Source organism: Pygocentrus nattereri, chromosome 21, assembly GCF_015220715.1.
Source record: "Pygocentrus nattereri isolate fPygNat1 chromosome 21, fPygNat1.pri, whole genome shotgun sequence".
Taxonomy (NCBI): Eukaryota; Metazoa; Chordata; class Actinopteri; order Characiformes; family Serrasalmidae; genus Pygocentrus; species Pygocentrus nattereri.
In genome coordinates this window covers 5,630,001-5,649,271 of record NC_051231.1, presented here as the reverse complement: position 1 = coordinate 5,649,271, position 19,271 = coordinate 5,630,001, and the positions used below count along the sequence as shown (strand labels likewise).

Below are 19,271 nucleotides of genomic sequence, written 5' to 3'. Positions count from 1 at the left end.
GCATTGTGTTTCACCATCTATGTTGATTTTTTCATTGTGTTTTGTTATTTTATGTTAGCAATGTGTTTTAGTTCATCTTAGAAAAGAGATTTTTTTTTCATCATAATGTGACTAGGCAGATATAAAGTGATTTAATCCAGCAGATGGCATCATCTGCACTCTACTTTGGAGTGATGCCACTTTTGGTTCCCTACAGAACCAATGGACAGTGTTCTGACGAATTGTGCTACCTTGTTGAAGATAGCTAGATAGTTAGATAGGGCTCTACCTAAAACTGTAGGTAGGATATACTGATGGCCTAAATTACCTTATCAGAAAATGCTACCACCACTGAAATGTATAGGTAGGATAGTTTGATAGCCTAAATGCCCTTTAGGCTCAGAAAGCGTTACCAGCGTTAGAATAATAATTAGGATTGTGTAAGGCACCTTCTAAAGGAGTAAGTTACATGTAATAATATACTGAATCAACATGTCTAGCACAATAAAAAGTTACTACACCAAAGTAATGCCCAGTATGGCCACTCGATGACTCTGACAAACTATTAGAAGACCGGTCCTGTAAAGAATAATGTTTGTTAATGTGATTTTCTAAGCTGAGGGACTTTTTTTAAAGTTTAAAGACCCTCCATGTAATGTAATGGTAAAGGCTTGATACTAGTAAAGGAGGTTACACCACCACAGTAAAGAAATCCAGCTTCTTTACAATGCACCAAAGTGGTTTATATGACTTTGTTTACATCTCAGTGATAGAATAATGTAGAAATTTTGGAATATCAGTGGAGACTATGTCCAATGAGTATGCTGCCTGGGTGAACCCTATATTAGGGCTAATATGTGTGTATGGTTAAGTAATTTGATCTACATATGAAAGAACGTGAGGTTTGCCTCTGCGTATTTAAGCACCTCTGGGCTACAGACTGTATGAATGCTACAGTAAAAAGCTCTGCTAAAGTAACTGAGACTTGCTCTTCTGGTAGAACCAGTCATGATATAAATGGCAGTGAACTTGGGACGCAGAGAGAAAGAGACACTTTGTGTCAGCAGGAAGAAGAATGGAGACAATACGGACAGAAATATAATATTGGGATACGCCTTGTACACAATTATGGAAAAGGGCAAAGATTTAAGGACAGAGATGTTCAACTTCATCACTTCAGCAGTTGATGGTCTACTTCCACAAAGGATGACTATGGGTGAAAACTGAAAGCGCAAGCTTTAACAGTAGGTGTTGGCATCTCTTTTACCGTAGCTAAACAAACATTCAAAGAAGAATAGGGGAATAAATAAAGAAACGTAGCGAAGGTTAGAGACTGTAGGATTTTGTTTCAGTGGTTCTTAATGTTTTGCGACATTTTCATCTCTATAAGGTGCGAGTTTAGTGTCAACAAAGCCATATCTGACATGTTTGAGAAAGGCAGGAATCTTTTTAGGGCTGAGATTGCCTTTGTACCTCCAGACTGGTCAGCAGAAGTGTACTGTATCTCTAACGCTTGAGGAAGAACATTTGGACCACCTCTCAAGACACTTGACACTTACTCTTTACGCAGCATCATGAAACACATCGGACCTTCATAGAAAGACAACCTAGAAGTACATAGAAGTTCCTTCACGATGAACACCTCGCAGCATCAGAGCCTGGACGAGAACGTGGTCTTTTCTCCAGTGCTTGAGTCCGACCCAGAGTTCCTTCACTCCGAAGCTGAGAGATGCGCTGTGGAGCAGCTGCTGACCGCTGGTCCTGGAGCTTTCTATCCCAAACTTTGCAAGGAGAGACTAACACACTTCCTCTCACCAGAGGAGGTGAATCATGTGTCCAGCTGGGTTGAGGATTACCACATTAGTGAGGTCCCTCTGGACGATGGAAACTTTGAAGGAGAAAGTGGCACTGGGACTCAGAGATACTCCGTTCAGTACTTTCCCATTCATTCGGATATCCCGGCCCCATGCCTAGAGTTAGGATGGCCGGAGAAGGAAAGGTGGGAAGGTGTGGACCAGGCTGAGGTCTACATCAATCCTCCAGTGGAGCAGATGCCCCACATTCGGGAGGTGGTGAGGAGGCTGCTACAGGGAGCGACCACGGTAGGTAGAATTTTTGTGAATGGGTAGACATGAGTAGAGTAGGCTAAACTCAGTCCACCTGGTATCTACACACTGAAAATAAGGGTTCCAGAAGGATTCTTTGTAGGGCGCATGTAAATTTCCCCATTCTGGGACTAATAAAGGATTATCCTAGAGGTTTAACTGAAAAACCCTTTAATGGATGCTTCTTTAGAGAATAATCTTTGTGAATGGGACGTTAGTGTGTGGCGACAGATCAGAATAAGCACATTCATGACTAAATTCATGCTTTTTTATTAGCATATACTAACATAGCATAATTAATTATAAACAATATTTTTTTTCTATTTCATGAATTAAGCACTGCTTTGGTACATAGGTTATATACATTGATATACACTGAATATTTTACATAAAAATAAAACTTGACTGCTTTCAAATGAAAAAGAACCATATTAAATACATACATTGTCATTTGTTAGACTCAATTATCATCAACTGGCCTAAAGCTTAGAGGTGAGAAGAGGTTGTTATAAAGGCAATGTCAGTTTATTATTAACATTGATATTATGCAGTAACTGCACTCCAGTGTTATTTAATATGCTGTTACACACCTGGGCAGGCTGACACGTGTCAACCGACCCCACTTACACAGCTCTGTATTTATATTATGCAAAGCTATCATTACTTAACACTGGCTTTCAAATCATACATCAAAATATGTCTGATAGCCTTTTCTGCTAACTAAAATGAACATAAATGTTTAGGACATTTCTGCAATGAAAAATCAAAAAGTTATTTGCAAGCCATCAGAGAACATTCAGAACTTAAGGATCTGAGAAAATGGATGAAGTTTGGTCATAAGCATCATCATTTTTATGTTGTGTTTTCGTGAGAGCTCCTTTACTGACCCACAAAGTAACACTCTGCCAACCCACCCCTTTCTCCCCCAACGGTTCTAGGAAGAACCCTTACACTGGCACAGAACTTTTACACCACGTAAGGGTTTTAAACTTTTAAAAGGTTCTTCACGCTCACAAACCCTTTTTAACAAGTTTTTTAAGACCACCAACAGTGGTTTTCACACACTGTCAGAAATAAAGGTCGTTTAAGGTACATTTTTCGTTCATCAAAGTACAAACAGTGTAAATGTTCTCTCATACATACAGCAGTGGTGTTAATGTCCAATTATAAACCGTAATTAAGTTTTTCCAGGTAAAAAGTTGGTATTTGTATCTTTTTATAACCGAATGCTTTAAAACAGATCAATAAAATAATAAGCCTGGAGGCGAGGCGGGGTGTGTGGAGTCAGTCCAGCTTAGAACAGATCATTTCAGTGGATTATGGTTCAGTTATTTTCCCTGAGTAAAGGTACTGAGATGTAACATTGAGGGAACCACCCCACTGGCAAGAGGGGCCCTGCCCCAGTGACGTGTGCTTTTTAGGTCTAAAAAATGCTACAGCAAAGCGAAGTATATAATAGATTAAATTCCACACACATACACTTCAGTAGAATTAAATACGCAATCATTTATAAAATCCATCAGAAATGTAAATACATGTACAAGTAGTTACCACCCAGTCTGAGGGTACAATACAACAGTACTTGTCTGATTTTTAGCTGACATTCTGAAGTTTAGCTGACATTCTGCTCCACATACAAATGCATAAGCGTGCAAAAGCCGTCAATCTTATACACAATGACCATCAAACTACATCACAACCAGAGATAATGTTACATAACACTATACCGCCCAAAGGCCTAATACAATGACATTCATGCATACAACCGCCCTGCTGATTAGAAACATTCCACTCACTGGCTATTTTTAAAGCTCTACTTATCTTATAGATCATTATATAGATGTACAACCACAGATTGTTGCAATCCGTCAGCCCCGTTTTAGCCCATTCTTGGCCAGTTTCTGACAACAGGACTGCTATTGACCAGATACTATTTGAGCTGCGGGTCATTCCCAGTACAGCAGTGACACTGAGAAGGTAGTGTTGTTCTGCTGGTGTGTGGATCTTCTACTAAGTTTATTTAGCCAAATAGTGTTCAAGGCCAGTTTCTTAGAGGTTAAAGGGAAGCTTAAAAAGAGATGGATCCATTAAAAAAGGGCATACAGAGTTTTCTCCTTAACCTTAAACATGAATCAGCAATTTTGGTTTCTTCTTTAGTTTTGCACCAGATTTATGTGGCTAGTGTAGCAAACAAGTAATGGAAGCGAACAACTAAAAACAGCAGCCCCAAGCCTGAATTTTGTCTGTATTTTTGTCGTTTTATGACGATTTAAACAGTAATTAGCTGATGTAAATTTACAGAACTGTACTGTATCCCTCGAACAAAGCAGGTTGCTGTTAAGGTCAAGCTTCTTATCAAAGAAGCTAAAGTAGTGGATTTAATGCATCTGAATACATTTATATGGTTTGGTTTTCCAGCCTTGGTGGTGTTTTGTGTTTCAGTTACTGGTTCATCCTGTAATATTACAACTAATCTGTATTTATTGCCATCTATTTAATGCAGACGACTGATATAAGTGCATGCAACTGTATGGTGATTGATCAACATTACAGCTCTTATGGAAAAATTGCGTGATCGTTCTCATAACTATAGTACAGGATTTGTTATCCAATGCTAGCTAGATAGCTTTGTACTGGTTGCATACAGAAAGTTTTCTCATGCCTTCTGTTTTATCCGACTGTGTGTTTCTGTGATCAGCTAATTGCTATAGTGACAGACAGAGTGACGGACAGGGCAGTGATTGCGGATCTTCACTGTGCTGCATCGCGGGGCGTTCCGGTGTACATCATCCTGAACCGAAGATCCCTTCAGGAGAACTTCAACCCAAACAGATTCAAACACCCGGTTAGTCCCAAACTCATCAGCCTCAGTGCTGGTGTCACCTATAATAATCAATGCTTTAACGCTTAGGAGACTATTATTGCCATTATTGCTGCAGTGCTGCACTGAAATAACACAATTACAGTTAATTATGTAGTTAATTACGTATTAAACTATATTTATATTCCTTTAATATTCTGTATCGACTGATTCAAGACAACTGGACATCAACAATGATAAACACCTGGCATAATTTACACAAAACACTACACAACAATAACACTGTCATATTAAATTGTAATAAAATTACACTATATTTCCAAAAGCATTCATTCGTCTGGCTTCACATGCATATGAACTTGAGGGACACCCCATTCTTAATCCATAGGGTGTAATGTCAACCCACCCTTTGCAGCTATAACTCTTCTGGGAAGGCTTTCCACAAGGGTTAGGAGTGTGTTTATGGGAATTTCTGACCGTTCTTCCAGAAGCACATTTGTGAAGTCAGACACCGATTTTGGACGAGAAGGTCTGGCTCGCAGTCTCTGCTCTAATTCATCCCAAAGGTGTTCTATTGGGTTGAGGTCAGGACTCTGTGCAGGCCAGTCAAGTTCTTCCACACCAAACCCGCTCATCCATGTCTTTATGGACCTGCTTTGTGCACTGGTGTGCAGTCATGTTGGAGCAGGAAGGGGCCGTCCCCAAACTGTTCCCACAAAGTTGGGAGCATGAAATTGTCCAAAATCTCTTGGTGCTGAAGCTTTAAGAGTTCCTTTCACTGGAACTAAGGAGCCGAGCCCAACTCCTGAAAAACAACCCCACACCATGATCCCCCCTCCACCAAACTTTACACTCGGCAAAGTGCAGTCAGACAAGTACCGTCTCCTGGCAACGGCCAAACTCAGACTCGTCCATCTGATTGCCAGATGGAGAAGCGTGATTGGTCACTCCAGAGAACACGTCTCCACTGCTCTAGAGTCCAGTGGCGGCACTTTACATCACTGCATTTGACACTTTGCATTGCGCTTGGTGTTGTAAGGCAATGCAGCTGCTTGGCCATGGAAACCCATTCCATGAAGCTCTCTCTAATCTGGAGGCCACATGAAGTTTGGAGGTCTGTAGCAATTGACTCTGAACATCTGAATTCAATGATTTGGATGGGTGAGTGAATCCTTTTGGAAATATAGTGTATAATCTTATATATACTAATAGTGTTTAGATGAGTAATTCTGTGTTTTTTTTTTCAACAGATTTGGATACATATACAGTCATTTGCAAAAGTTTGGGCACTTTTCTGCGTGAATTTGCTGAATTTGGCATATTGGGGAAAATCCTGTGTAAAGTTTATGGCACATTTTAGATTTTATGCTATATTTTTTCCAATATGTTGAACACATCAGTATGATTTTTGCACAAAAATTTGCTGAAAATATCACATTTTGGTTTGCTCACTGCAGAGGACATTTTAACTTATTTTCACTTAGAAAACCAACAAAACAAGTCATTCATACGGTATATGTACATAGTTTTCTTCACTTCGAAAGTATATGTGCAGTATATGTGATGGCTTGGCAAGTACCAAGCAAAGAAAAATATGTACATTTCCTCATATCCAAAATGAGCTACACTGTAAGTCTATTTAAATGTCAATGAAATTAATTTATGTTTCCTTCTTTAAAAGTTCAGCTTGATAATTGATAGAATTGATGGAAGCGTTTATTGAAGCTATCAAATAAAGCTCAGACTAGAAAAAACTGCACCTCTTTATTGAGCGATTAAAACACAAGTGAACTCAGACATTCCAGCTTTTTAAATTGTATTGTTTAACACTAATTCACTCTGACCTGAAGGTTTTGCTTTGCTTTCCGACTTCAGAGCAGCAGTAACATTTTAACCATGTTTGCCATGACAGACATAACACACAGTTTTGAGACACAACAAAAGCTTCGGCACAGCTTTGCACTGCTACCAAGCGTGTACAGCATTCTTTACCCCCCTGAGTATCAAAGAAAGGAATGTCACTGTTAAGTCACTGTTAGCTTCATAAGAAGCCAGGACTAACAGGTTACACCGCATTCATGCGGACTGGACGAGCACACGAATGACTTACTATATATGGCTGCAGTTCCAGAGAAAAATTCACAGTAAGTTCTCAACATCTAAAGGTAATGTCTTTGGAATGTCCATATATGAATTCACTGGGAAAAAAGGTACTGTGAATAAAGCATACAGCATTTCAAAGAGCTCCACGTAACTCCAAGGAACCTGTGCAAAAAATGTGCAGCAAAGTCTTTCATTTATTCTAAATCCAGGTAACACACCCACAGGTTATCCATTTGTCAGTGTCTGAAAGAAAAGCAGGAACTTAGCAGAAAAAAGGGATATTTCTGAGGGGATTTGATGTAAGATAACCTACTTGCATAGGGAAGAGGAAACCCAAAGGAAAATAACTGAAGAAACAGGAGTTCCCAAAACTAGAGTTCAAAAAGTATTAAAGGATATAGAGAAGATGCAACCATGCAGGACACTAGACCACTAAAACTGCCCATCCGGCCACTGTGAGAAGATAACTAGACGCTATAGGTGTGAAAGGATGTGTAGCTGTCAAGAAGCCTCACTGAGAAAAGAGAACAGACAAAAAAGAAGTAAAAGCAGAACACTGAAACTGGATGGAGCTTAAAACTCAAAATCACTGAATGTCTTTGGGATTATTTGGAATGTGAGAAGCAGAAACTGCAACCAACCTCAGAGCTGTGGAAACATCCCAGCTGAGTTCTTAGAAACACTGAAAGCATGTCTACTCAAAAGAATGGAAGCTGTGATAATGTCAGACTGTGGACACATTTCTATTTAGTTGTTGAGGCTTCTGCGTAATTTATATATATTTCTGACATCCTGCATTAATAAAAATAATGTGTAGCCACAACTTAATAAGGCATGGGAATGTGATGATTAAGTCATGGCCACGACTTAGTAAAGCATGGAAACGAGATCCTAATGCGTGGCCACAACGTAAGCTGCGATCTTGTCCCCACGCCTTACTAAGTCATGGCCACGACTTAATCATCTCATTCCCATGCCTTACTAAGTTGTGGCCACGCATTAGGATCTCGTTCCCACGCGTTATGCAGGATGCCACCAGTAGGGTTCCCGACGATGAAAAAGAATAACATATTTAATTGCTGTTTTGCATGGAACTTCAATGAAGAGTGTACTGTATATGTTTTATGGTATAAATCATTTTATATGCACTTTTGACAGAACATAAGAGTTCGGACTGTGGGGGGGAAGACGTTCTTCTCTCGGGATGGGAAGATGGTGGTAGGAGAGCTGAAGGAGAACTTTATCCTGGTGGATCTGCAGACAGTGGTTCTGGGAAGCTACAGGTGTGAGAGATACAATATACCCGCTTCATTTCTTTCATAATAAACTGTGGAAGCGAGAGGGATTTTGAAATAAGCAGGAAGTAACAACTCCTCCTTTAGTCTATACCTGTAGACCACACAGTTAAAGGTAAAGTATGGTCAAGAATGTAATTTACACACTTTTCAAGGCTACAATTCTAATGCAATTAGCAAGTAATGGCACTACCAAGTAGCAAATCCCATATCACACTCTGAAGTGAGCTCACACGTGTCTATGTGGCTCCAGGCACTGTATGACACAGTTATGCATAAAACTGGTCAAACGTAAGCTGCAGTAATAGCAGCCGCCTTGAAGCCTGAACTTTGCTCATATTTCTAAGGCAAAGCTTGTCTTGAATGCAAAATGTGTAATTTATGTAAATTTGTGTAAAAATTGCCAACATATCACTTGAAATGTCACAAGTTCACTAATTCCAGACACTCTCTAATAAAGCTAACCTCAATTCTCTCAATTTTCCAGTCTCACCTGGACTGATGCCCATTTGCACCGGCAGCTCATCACAGTCATGAGCGGTCCAGTGGTTGAGTCTTTTGATCGTGAGTTCCGGGTCCTTTATGCAGCCTCGTTGCCCATTTCAGATCAGTGGAAGTCCTACAGTCCTGTGGAGTTCTCCAGTGCAGATGAACCTCACACTCTTTACCAGCCACAGCACTTTGAACCATACAAGCGCAGACCAGCACTTATAGAGAAATCTTACAGCCCCCCACCACCCCCAACTGATTGCCCTTTGAACTGGGAAGCTCTGGGGGTCGTCCAGTGGAATGAAGGTATCCCAGATGGTCTAGATAGTTTGCTGGGGGTTTGTGGGATGCCGCTCCAGTGCCACAGTGCAGGATTAAATGGGCAGTCTGAGACTGCTGGAGCTAGAAGAGGAGCTGGCATTGAGTCTGGTTGGGAGTCCCAAGTGGAGGACAAGTGAGTTTTTTTGAAGAAGCTTCCTTTGACACATGTGTAATCTTTTGGTTATAGGAGGTTAAATTCATTAGGACTTTAAGGACCTAATGGAACAGCAGTGGAAAATAACAGACTTATATAAGGTGCAGTACACGGTAGGTTTTTTGTTTGTTTTATTGAAAATGAAAAATCATAAATGAATAATTGAAAAGTCAGACCTTGGCTCACTAGAGCCAAAGCAGTGCTGTACGGTACAGTTGCAAATCTGTCATCACAGTTTGTTGTCATTTCCACTGTTAAGTGAGCCGTACTTTACCCAGCCTGCGTTGAATCTGGTTACACTTGTTGGGCTGGCAAGCGTGTTGAGTTGGCAAGCGTGTTGAGTTGGAATGTATAGTGGTGCTAGTAACGGTGCAAATCACTGATTGGTTAGATGCAATCTTCAAAGAGTCGGATGACCGCTATTAAAAAAACACTAAAAAAACTAACACTATCCAGCCAGAATTGCGCAGAATGAGACTCACACACAAAACCAAGTACAGAGTAAAACGTTTATCAGAACTTGAAGCTCCTTCATTGTTGCTACTGTTGTTTGTATTTACTGTTAAAACTAGATTTGCATGAGAAATTACATGAACCCTCAAGCTAAAGAGAACTCCGGCTACTTTCACAGTTATTTTATGTGGTGGGAAATGGACATCGGCACTCAACCAGGGTACAGATGGTTCTGGGTTCAGATTGGGAACTGTACCATGCTGTACCACACTGTACTATACTGAACAGTGTTGACACTAGGATTTCCCCTTCACAAAGCATGCTGCTACCCAACACAGGCATCTGTTAGCTGACGTAACATAATTAACAGTTAGCATTATTGTTCCGCTGTCCAATGACATTTTGTTAGCAGCAGTTTGGTCGCATTGTGTGATGAGATCCAGCTAGCATGCAGGAATCGGCCATGACTAAATTAAGAGGAAAAAATAGGTGAAAAATCCCACTGTTCCCCCAAAACCAAGCAAAAAAAGAACAGGCAGGGTTGTGAATTCAGATTTGCCAGGATATTCACCAATTCTGTTCCATAACAGTACAGACTGACATCACAGCCTTTTCCACCAGAAGTAGGGCAAATGAGGGTGATCTCACATCTTGACATAACCCTGTTGAATTTGGTTTCATTTATTCTTTCGTCAGAGAACCAAGAGTACCAAACAAGGACAAATGAAAAAAGGTAAAAATGGTGAAACCACGAATTGGCTCAATGCAAAGGCAGATATTTCTGAAATTACTTCTACTTTCAGAGGTATCTTTAAGGATAGTTCTTGATTTGGAATAGTAACATTTAGGGCGGGGTATTCATAAATTTTAGATATAGACACCTTGACTTCAGTACCAATTCCTGGGCAATACTTTTTTTTCCCCATACTTACTTTGAAAATTACAAACCAAAAGTGGGTGTGGCATAAACTGGATATCAGTGTGAGGTGCAGCGCAGTGGATTACAGATTTGTGAAGAAGCACTAATGTTCATAACATTCTTACGGAATGTAATTTAGACAGCCTTATCAAAGCCATTTTGAATAAGCAGGCCTGGATCAGGGATGTTAGTAATGAATGCCAGAATTTTTGAAAACTCAAACATGCTGAAATAATTCTGATCTGAGCAAATTTCAATTCCAAAACCGACTAACAGTGCAGAGGCATACGACACGGCCTGCTGGAAAAGCAGCAAAAAGGCTCAAAAGAAGGTCTGGCTGGATAGAACATCAAAGGTTTAACTCCTAGTCCAAGCAGGAATGTCAGGAATTGTCAGTAAGACGGGAAAGAGACCTAATACTAGAGATCCACCAGGGCCTCCATAATGTGCTTGCAATTAAATTCCAAAAGACAGTTTTCCAAGACATAGTACATAGTACTTACATAGTAGGGGTGGGAATCTCTAGACACCTCATGATTCGATTTGATTAAGATCCAGAGGCTGTGATGTGATTATAAATCGATTATTGATATTATTTTTCTCTATACAGGATTTCTTTTTTTGTGACAACTTTGCACTTTTAAAGCAAACTATTTGTAGGGATCCATAATGAATTTACTTCCAATATCTTGTATTAATAAAACAAATGGAAGTGATGTGGCAAGTGCACTGGAAGGCTCTCATTCATTGCTCTTGTTTGGAGCACATGAGACGCTGCTGCCACTCATCTGTGATAAAATGTGCAGTTACGGTGAAATAAGATTGTGTGGCAATATGGATCCACAGATCACTTGTTACAGCTATTCTACCCATTTAATTCAGTGATTTTTCATGTTTGGTCTCGTTGTGGGGGGGTCACTGTGTCAGTAAAATACCTTCGAGAAGGTACGCTGTATCTCGGCTCCAAAGTGAGCAGCATAGTTCGAACGCCCTGGTTCTCCACGACACAGATCAGACGCTAATCCTTGGCAATAAAAGTTTGTAACTCACTTGGAAGCATTAACATCGCTTGCTTGAATATTTGGAGACAAACTGACTTATTTGCATTTATAAGCCGTGCAGTTGGTTTCCCAATATGTTAAATCTGCAATGAGAAACTGTCAAACACTAAAAAGTTTTGAAAATTTCAGCTTCTCTTTCGAATTTTCCCATCCCACCTTAAATAGTGCCACGTTTACGTTCTGGTGCCTCAGGCACAATTTAAGGTGGAACAGGAAAATTTGAACAAGAAGCTGGAGAATGAGAAGCGACTTCAGCCTCATAACAGCCGAACGTTGAGAGACATTTTACATTTGAGAAGAATTTTCCTATCGGAAATGTGAGGTAAGCGGCTCTAGCTAAACCTTAAAGCAGAGCAAAGTATGTCTGCATTTTAGTTTATATGTTTAACCTAAATTATACCAGGACATTCGCACATAATGAGACATACTGGACATAAAATGTTGCGGTTCCCAAGGTGGTCTGATTTTCGTTGAAAGGACAAAATGTCTCTTCATAACATTTGGGTTGTGACTCCTGATCTAACCTGGCTTTAATGCAGAGGGAGCCGGTCGGATTTCTCGCTCATCCAGTTGTGTTTTTTGTTATGTGTCGCAACAGACTGTCCGGGCACTGCACTTCCTCACTTCCAAGTTCCACCTTTTACGTTCCCTTAACATAACCTCATAAACTAAAATTTAGAAAATCGATTTTTGACATTTGTGAATCGATTCAGAATCATTCACGTCCGCATCGCGATGCATCTAAGAATCGAGTGTCCCCCCACATCTAATACGTAGTGATGCTTTAAGAAGCAGCAGTGAGAAACTGCTTCAGGTCCTATAACAAGTAATTCAAGTTACAGTTTTTGGTACTGTACTGTTCCACTGAGCTAACTTGAACTGGTGACCTGCCTTTTGGAATTTTTTTCCTGAAAACAGGCCTGCTCCTACTACAGGGATTAGCACTGTCCTTTCTGAAAAGGTTTTCTAGGGTGTGGAAGAACTTTGCACCTCTGGCTAGAAATCTCTTTAAAAAGAGCACAGTTTGACCAAGGAACTGCAAACTATCCCGTATAACTTTGGTGTTTTGCCACAAAGGTGACCACACAAAACATCAGTGCCTCTCTTATCGCTTTTATGTGTGAAGTTTAAGTTTCTATGTACTGTTCTTTGTAAAATCAAAAGTGTTCACACCTCTTCTGCTGTCATTTCTTTCTTGCCCAGGTTATACTCCAGTGTTAAAGTTGAGCCAAGACATGCAGCGGATCATCAAACAACCTTGGGGTAGATCAGAAACTTTTCTATTTGCTGAATATTGCTTTGTGCCAACACCGTAGCTGATTTAGCCTTATCATTCCAGTTACTCTGCTCAAAGGAAACTTTATCAAGAGTTTGTTCAGCATTTACATAGGTACCAGCAATATCTGACAGAATCCACATAAGCAAATTTGTTAAACTGATTAAACAACTTAGTGTTCTTTGAGGATCAAATATATGATTATTGAGGTACACTGTACAATGTACAGCTATTTGTGCTAAATGGTACACAAGCTTTCAGTAATTGTTCCGTACAGTATTCACTTTAAATAGTGAGGTGATGGATGTATACATGCACTTAACTTCATGTGCTTCTGTGAAAGGTTTACACGAAAACCAGATCAGGTCCCATACAGGCGTCTGAGTTTAGCACTGGAAACAGAACGTGAGGCCTGGGATGGGATGCTCAGGCTCCAAGAGCACAGAAGGAACATGAAGCCAAGGGACGAGTCCGAGACCTTTTCACATGCTCACAGACGAGACTATCCACCAAGGGTGGACCGGAGTATGGAAGAAAATATGATTCCTGAGGAAGTGCCCCCAGAGTCTGCTGCCAAAGACAAGGTCCTACAGCAATAAAACACACCTATAGATCCATTTATTTACAGTGCCTTCCACCAGTGAAATGTAACTCCGGGCGAAAAAAGGGATCCCTATAAAACAACATGGTACAGTCAAGGAGTGTGTTTACACACTGATTTTGCACTCAGACTGAGAAATCTGATTATTGAGCTCAAATCAGATTTATCAGATTTCCTAATTGGATTTCTGGATCGGAGTGTGCCGTTTACACGACTATTTGAATAATCAGACAACTTTAGAAATCTGATTATGGTCTGATTATTAAGTGCATGTAAATGGGCTCACTGAACGCGTTTACATGCACTTAACAATCCGATAACTGTAGAAAATCAGATTTTGCCAGTAATCCGGTCAACATGTTTACATGCACTTGAGTAATCAGATAATGGGGAAACTCTGGGTCAACATGGGTCAGACAGTAATCAGATTTCTGCTTTGCAACCAGCCAATAAACTCACAGAGGAAGGCGTGATGTAAACGTAACGTAAAATTTCATGTGTGGCTTGTTTTTTAAAACAATAACATTAACACTACCTGAAAATATGAACCAACATCACCTAGACGATGAAGACTATTTGAAGCTTTTATGTTGTGTTTGGTTTCAGCGGAGCTCCAAAAGTGTTTTGCTGCATCTTGTGCCAGTGCTGATATCAGATTTCTAGACTGGAGTGTGGTGTTTACATGATTATTTGAATAATCAGATAACTGCAGAAACCCTATTCTAATAATAATAATATTATTCAGTGCATGAAAACGCATTTGAGGACCTGGAATTTATTCTATGGTCTGAACTATTTTCAAAGACGAATACAAATTTGCAACCAGTCATTACTATTCAAGAGTACAGTAGCCACTCCTGAACCATACAGAATAACCAATGGAACATTTTAAAAAGCAAAAAATTAAATAAATTATTGTGATTTTGTAGGGTTAAAGAAACTTGCTGTTGGCAGGCAGAGTTTATGGTGTTATTGGCCTAATAATGGCATGTCACTGGAATATCTAACATTAACTGAATAAGACTATTTTTTTTTCTTTCTCCTATAGTTCTCGGTCTGTAGTTATGAAGTTTATATATTTTATTAGTGATGATTAAATGGATGATATAATCTTCCTTTAAGCATAAAACTGCTCAAAAAAAATTGTATCTGTTATCTATAACTGATAAAAAAAACCTGTTCTTGGTTCTTTGACTTGTAACCTACTGTAACCTCCTTCATTGAAGTCAGTTCAAGTGTGACACTATATAAAAGCCTTTTGTCTCTCCTCCTGTCTCTGCTTTCAGAGGCCGATTATCCTGAGGGTCCCGCAGACGGAGAGCTTCAGCTCTCTGAGTGATATTCTAAGAAGAATCAACGCTCAAAAGAGCGGCAAAGAGCAGCAGAAGAGAGTGGCTAAAACTACAATCAGCAAATCCATGCTGGACCTGAGCGCAGCAGACACAGCGCAGAACACCAGCGTACGTCAGACTCCCTCTCTTTCTTTACAGAATGGATGTGACAGTAGATCTGACACTGGTGTTACTGTGGTAATGTGTAAAACACAATTTCTACAATATGAATGATCCTGAATGTATTTTTACAGTAGTCATTCTTCTGAATGCAGAATGGACAGTGTAGAAAAGAGGTGAAGAAGAGGGTGCAGGCAGGATGGAGTGGGTGGAGACGGGTGTCAGGGCTGATGTGTGACAGAAGCATAGCAGCAAGAGTGAAAGGGAAGGTTTACAGGACAGTAGTGCGTCCTGCTATGATGTTTGGTCTGGAGACTGTGGCTCTGTCTAAAAGACAGGAGGCTGAGCTGGAGGTGGTGGAGATGAAGATGCTGAGATTTTCGTTGGGAGTGACCAGGCTGGACAAGATTAGAAATGAGCAGATCAGAGGGACAGTGAAGGTGGAGCAGTTTGGAGATAAAGCCAGAGAGGCCAGGTTGAGATGGTTTGGACATGTGTTGAGGAGGAATAGTGGATATATTGGGCAAAGAATGTTGGAGATGGAGCTGCCGGGTAGAAGGAGAAGAGGTAGACCTCAGAGAAGGTTTATGGATGTAGTGAAGGTGGACATGGAGATGGTTGGTGTGAAAGTAGAGGAGGCAGTGGATAGGGCAAGATGGAGGCAGATGATCCGCTGTGGCGACCCCTAAAGGGAGCAGCTGAAAGAAGAAGAAGATTCTTCTGAATGCAGTGTTTTACACTATTAATGGTTCTGAATACAACATTTACAGTATGAATTCTTCTGAATTCAATATTTTACAGTATGATCTTAAATGCAGTTTTATTGTATGAATAGTTCTGAATACAAAATGTACAGTATAAATTCTTATGAATGCAATATTTTACACAACACTATTCTATATGCCATATTATGCAGTACTTTACAGTATTAATGATTTTGAATGAGCTGTTTACAATGTTAAATCTGCTAAATGCAGTATGTTCTGAATACTTTTTACAGTATGAACAGTCACTTTACGATATGAATGCATTTGAATACAACATTTACAGTATGAATTCTTATGAATGCAAAAATTTACAGTATGAACAATTCTGAATGCTGTATTTACCATGAATTATGCTGAATGCAATGTTTTACAGCTTGAAATCTTTTAAATGCAGTATTTTACAGTATAAATTCTTAGGGATGCAGTATTTATGGTATCAATTCACTGAATGTATTGCTTTACAGCATGAATTCATGTGAATGCAATATTTAACAGTATTGAATTATTTTAAATGCACTGTGTTACAGTAAGAATGCTTATAAATGCATTCCTTACACAGTGAAAGTTTTGTGAAAGCAGGATATTACTCCTCAATATCAATACTTCAAGGCAGTATGTGTTCTTTTGGATGTAAGATGTGATTATATAATGTTCCTACATTAACTACTCCTATCATATCAGTATTTGTGAAGCATCTGGTTTATGACAGCCTGCCCCTTTATCTCGGTCTCTCTTTCAGTGGTACGAAAGCTTCCCCCTAACTCCAGCCTTAGCGCTGATGAAAAAGCGAAATGATGAGATCAAATCTGGACTCCTGAGGCCCCCGAGGACCTTCTTGCCGCTGTCCAGGCCACGCAGTTCCAGTTTTGCCCTGCAGAGGGAGCGCTGGAGACCGCTCTTCAGAGAGCAGAGGAGCGACGAGGACATGTGACATAATTATCAGGACGGAAAGTCCCCATATATAAGTGCTGAGGGGTTACCTTATGATGACCTGACACTGCGTTGACCTTTACTTTTGTGTTGGCATGGCCTTTGAAGTTGCTACATCATCAAGCCACATTTCACTGACACAGCAAGAAACATTAGTAATTGTTCAACAGATCTAAATGAGATTTTTACGTCTCATGAATTTAAATGAATAATTATAATAGTGAAAAAGACATGGAAAATAAACACAGCAGGGAATTTAGACTAACTACATGGGTGAGAAAGAAGAAACAGTCTAATGAAACTACTGTGCCGTTTAAAACTGTTTAGGCCAATTAGCCTTTATAATGGACTCGTATTTGACGGATTAAGCATCTAAATTGGCTCCGGACTGATTGAGGTGACAAGAAGAGTTAAAAGTGACTATGGAAACTACCAAGAAATTTTTTTTCTTTTCAAGGAACCAGTTTCACAACACTGCTCTGGAATTTCGGTGGCCCATTTGACAAAAATGAAACGGAAAAGAATAAAGAAATTCTGCCTCACAGTTTAACACCAATTATTTTGGTTTCGAAATGTGGGGCAGATGCGCAGTGTGCCTTACTGTACTGGGCCTGCTTTCCCAGAAATGTGAGAACTGGTAAGGTCAGTGCAAAATAGCAGAATAACACTTGGCATCTGACAGCTTACTGGCATCATCTGTAACTATGAAATGGTGCAGCAGACAGATTATCTTGTGATATGAGAAAGGGAACAGAATACTACCAGAAACCGCCCACATATAAAAGCCAGTGCATGCTCAAACACATTGGAGGCATGCTCATAGTCTAGATGCTCGGAAATTTCACATTTGGCACAAATTAAAAACCTCAGCAATGCTGATGTACCAGATTCACCTGAACCAGCGCAACATGTGCTACTATCCCACAACCATGTTGGCATCATTGCTATGCTGAGAATGCTCTGCCACCCAGATCAATGAATGGTGAAGCCAGGCTGCTTCCTGTCCATTGATATTGCCATGCTGCTCTGACAAAACGGACCACCCAGTCTATAACCTGTACCTATATGGTAGGGGTTTCTGATAAATTGGCCAGTGAGTTTAAATACAATATGAACCGTTCACTTTTATGCTGGTTGCATGGAAAACTGATTGTACTGCTGAAGTAAGAGCTACTTCTATTAATTATTAATTCTATTTAAACTTAGGCCCAATTTCTTATTTTTACCTCTACCCCTTGTTTTCGAGTGTTATCTTACCCCTTTGAACTGAGTTACAAAGGTTAGTGGTTGAAATCTTCCCTATGAAATGGGACCCTCAAATAAAAGAGAACATTACTTCATTAACAGCTACTAGTGCTGCTCTGTAGGGTAAAGTTCAGGTCCTCACCGCTGGGCTTTAGGTACAGTTGGTAAACCATATGTCTTCAAAGAAGGGATGGAACAGTTATTTATTATTATTATTATTAATATTATTACCCACTATTATTATTAATTCTTCAGTGATATGAAGCTGAAGTCAGCTACTCACCAGCTTCTTGTTTGAATTTTCTCGCTCCACCTATTTAAGGTGGCACAAACATTTTCGCTAGCTACCATGACAACAGCATAATAGTAGCAACTTTTATGCATGTTACAAAGAAAATGCACTGAAATTACATTAAGATCATAGAAGGGTTATCGTCATTTTTAACAGAGAAAATTCTCACATTTTTAGGCTTCTTCGGTCACTTATGCAGCTACTCTTACCTTTTTGTTTCTCTGTTTGGAGTAAGTCTCTGAAAAACCTCACTTTGTAGGCCCAGGTAGCCCTAATACTTCGCCCTAGACCTCTATCTCAACAAAAGCCGGGACACCCCACCCCTAGAAGAGAACAAGCAAAGTGGAGGGCTAAGTGGTGAGGGGTAAAATGGGACTGGGCCTAAGAGGCTGATCGGCTAGATAATAGGCTAAAACCATAACTAACAGGTTCTCCATTGATTTTACAAACTTGTAAATGAAAGTTCTGCAGCACTTTATTTGAAGGCTACCTACATAAGGACTTCATGACACATTCATAAGCGCTGAATAATGTGTTTATGAAGCACTACTTGAACATTTATTAAGTGCTTATGTCGGTTCTCGCAACCTGACATAAGATGTTTTATGAAATAAATGACATTGTACTGACATAATAAGAATAAACGTTGAACATATTTACAGCACTAAACATATTTAAACCCTATACATAACTATTTATGTCAGCATTCTTAAGACGACTGTATTAATATCAGGTGAAATATGACTGGAAACCACCCCCTCTTCCCTCCATGGCATGGATAAGATGATTGATGCAATTATGTATAGTGTTTTAAATGTTTACTGCTGTAAATATGTTCAATGTTTATTCTTATGTCAGTACAATGTCATTTATTTCATAAAACATCTTATGTCAGGTTGCGAGAACCGACATAAGCACTTAATAAATGTTCAAGTAGTGCTTCATAAACACATTATTCAGCGCTTATGAATGCATCATAAAGCCCTTATGTAGGTAGCCTTCAAATAAA

At 39.7% G+C, this 19,271-nt stretch overlaps 1 protein-coding gene across 1 annotated transcript; it reads left to right on the top strand.

Moving 5' to 3' along the window:
• The first annotated feature begins 1,468 nt into the window (after positions 1-1,468).
• Positions 1,469-16,726, top strand: fam83e (family with sequence similarity 83 member E). Its single transcript, XM_017720946.2, has 8 exons — positions 1,469-2,081; positions 4,783-4,929; positions 8,167-8,291; positions 8,791-9,246; positions 12,904-12,963; positions 13,320-13,560; positions 14,864-15,037; positions 16,535-16,726. The coding sequence occupies exons 1-8, from the start codon at positions 1,614-1,616 to the stop codon at positions 16,724-16,726; spliced, it is 1,863 nt and encodes a 620-aa protein (XP_017576435.1). The 5' UTR covers positions 1,469-1,613.
• Positions 16,727-19,271: the final 2,545 nt, after the last annotated feature.

Bases quoted from the DNA above. Each gene is read 5' to 3' on its own strand.
- fam83e (XM_017720946.2), top strand. From the start codon at position 1,614: ATGAACACCTCGCAGCATCAGAGCCTGGACGAGAACGTGGTCTTTTCT. The intron at 2,082-4,782 runs GTAGGTAGAATT...TTCTGTGATCAG, and splicing joins TGCTACAGGGAGCGACCACG to CTAATTGCTATAGTGACAGA. The intron at 9,247-12,903 runs GTGAGTTTTTTT...TTTCTTGCCCAG, and splicing joins GAGTCCCAAGTGGAGGACAA to GTTATACTCCAGTGTTAAAG.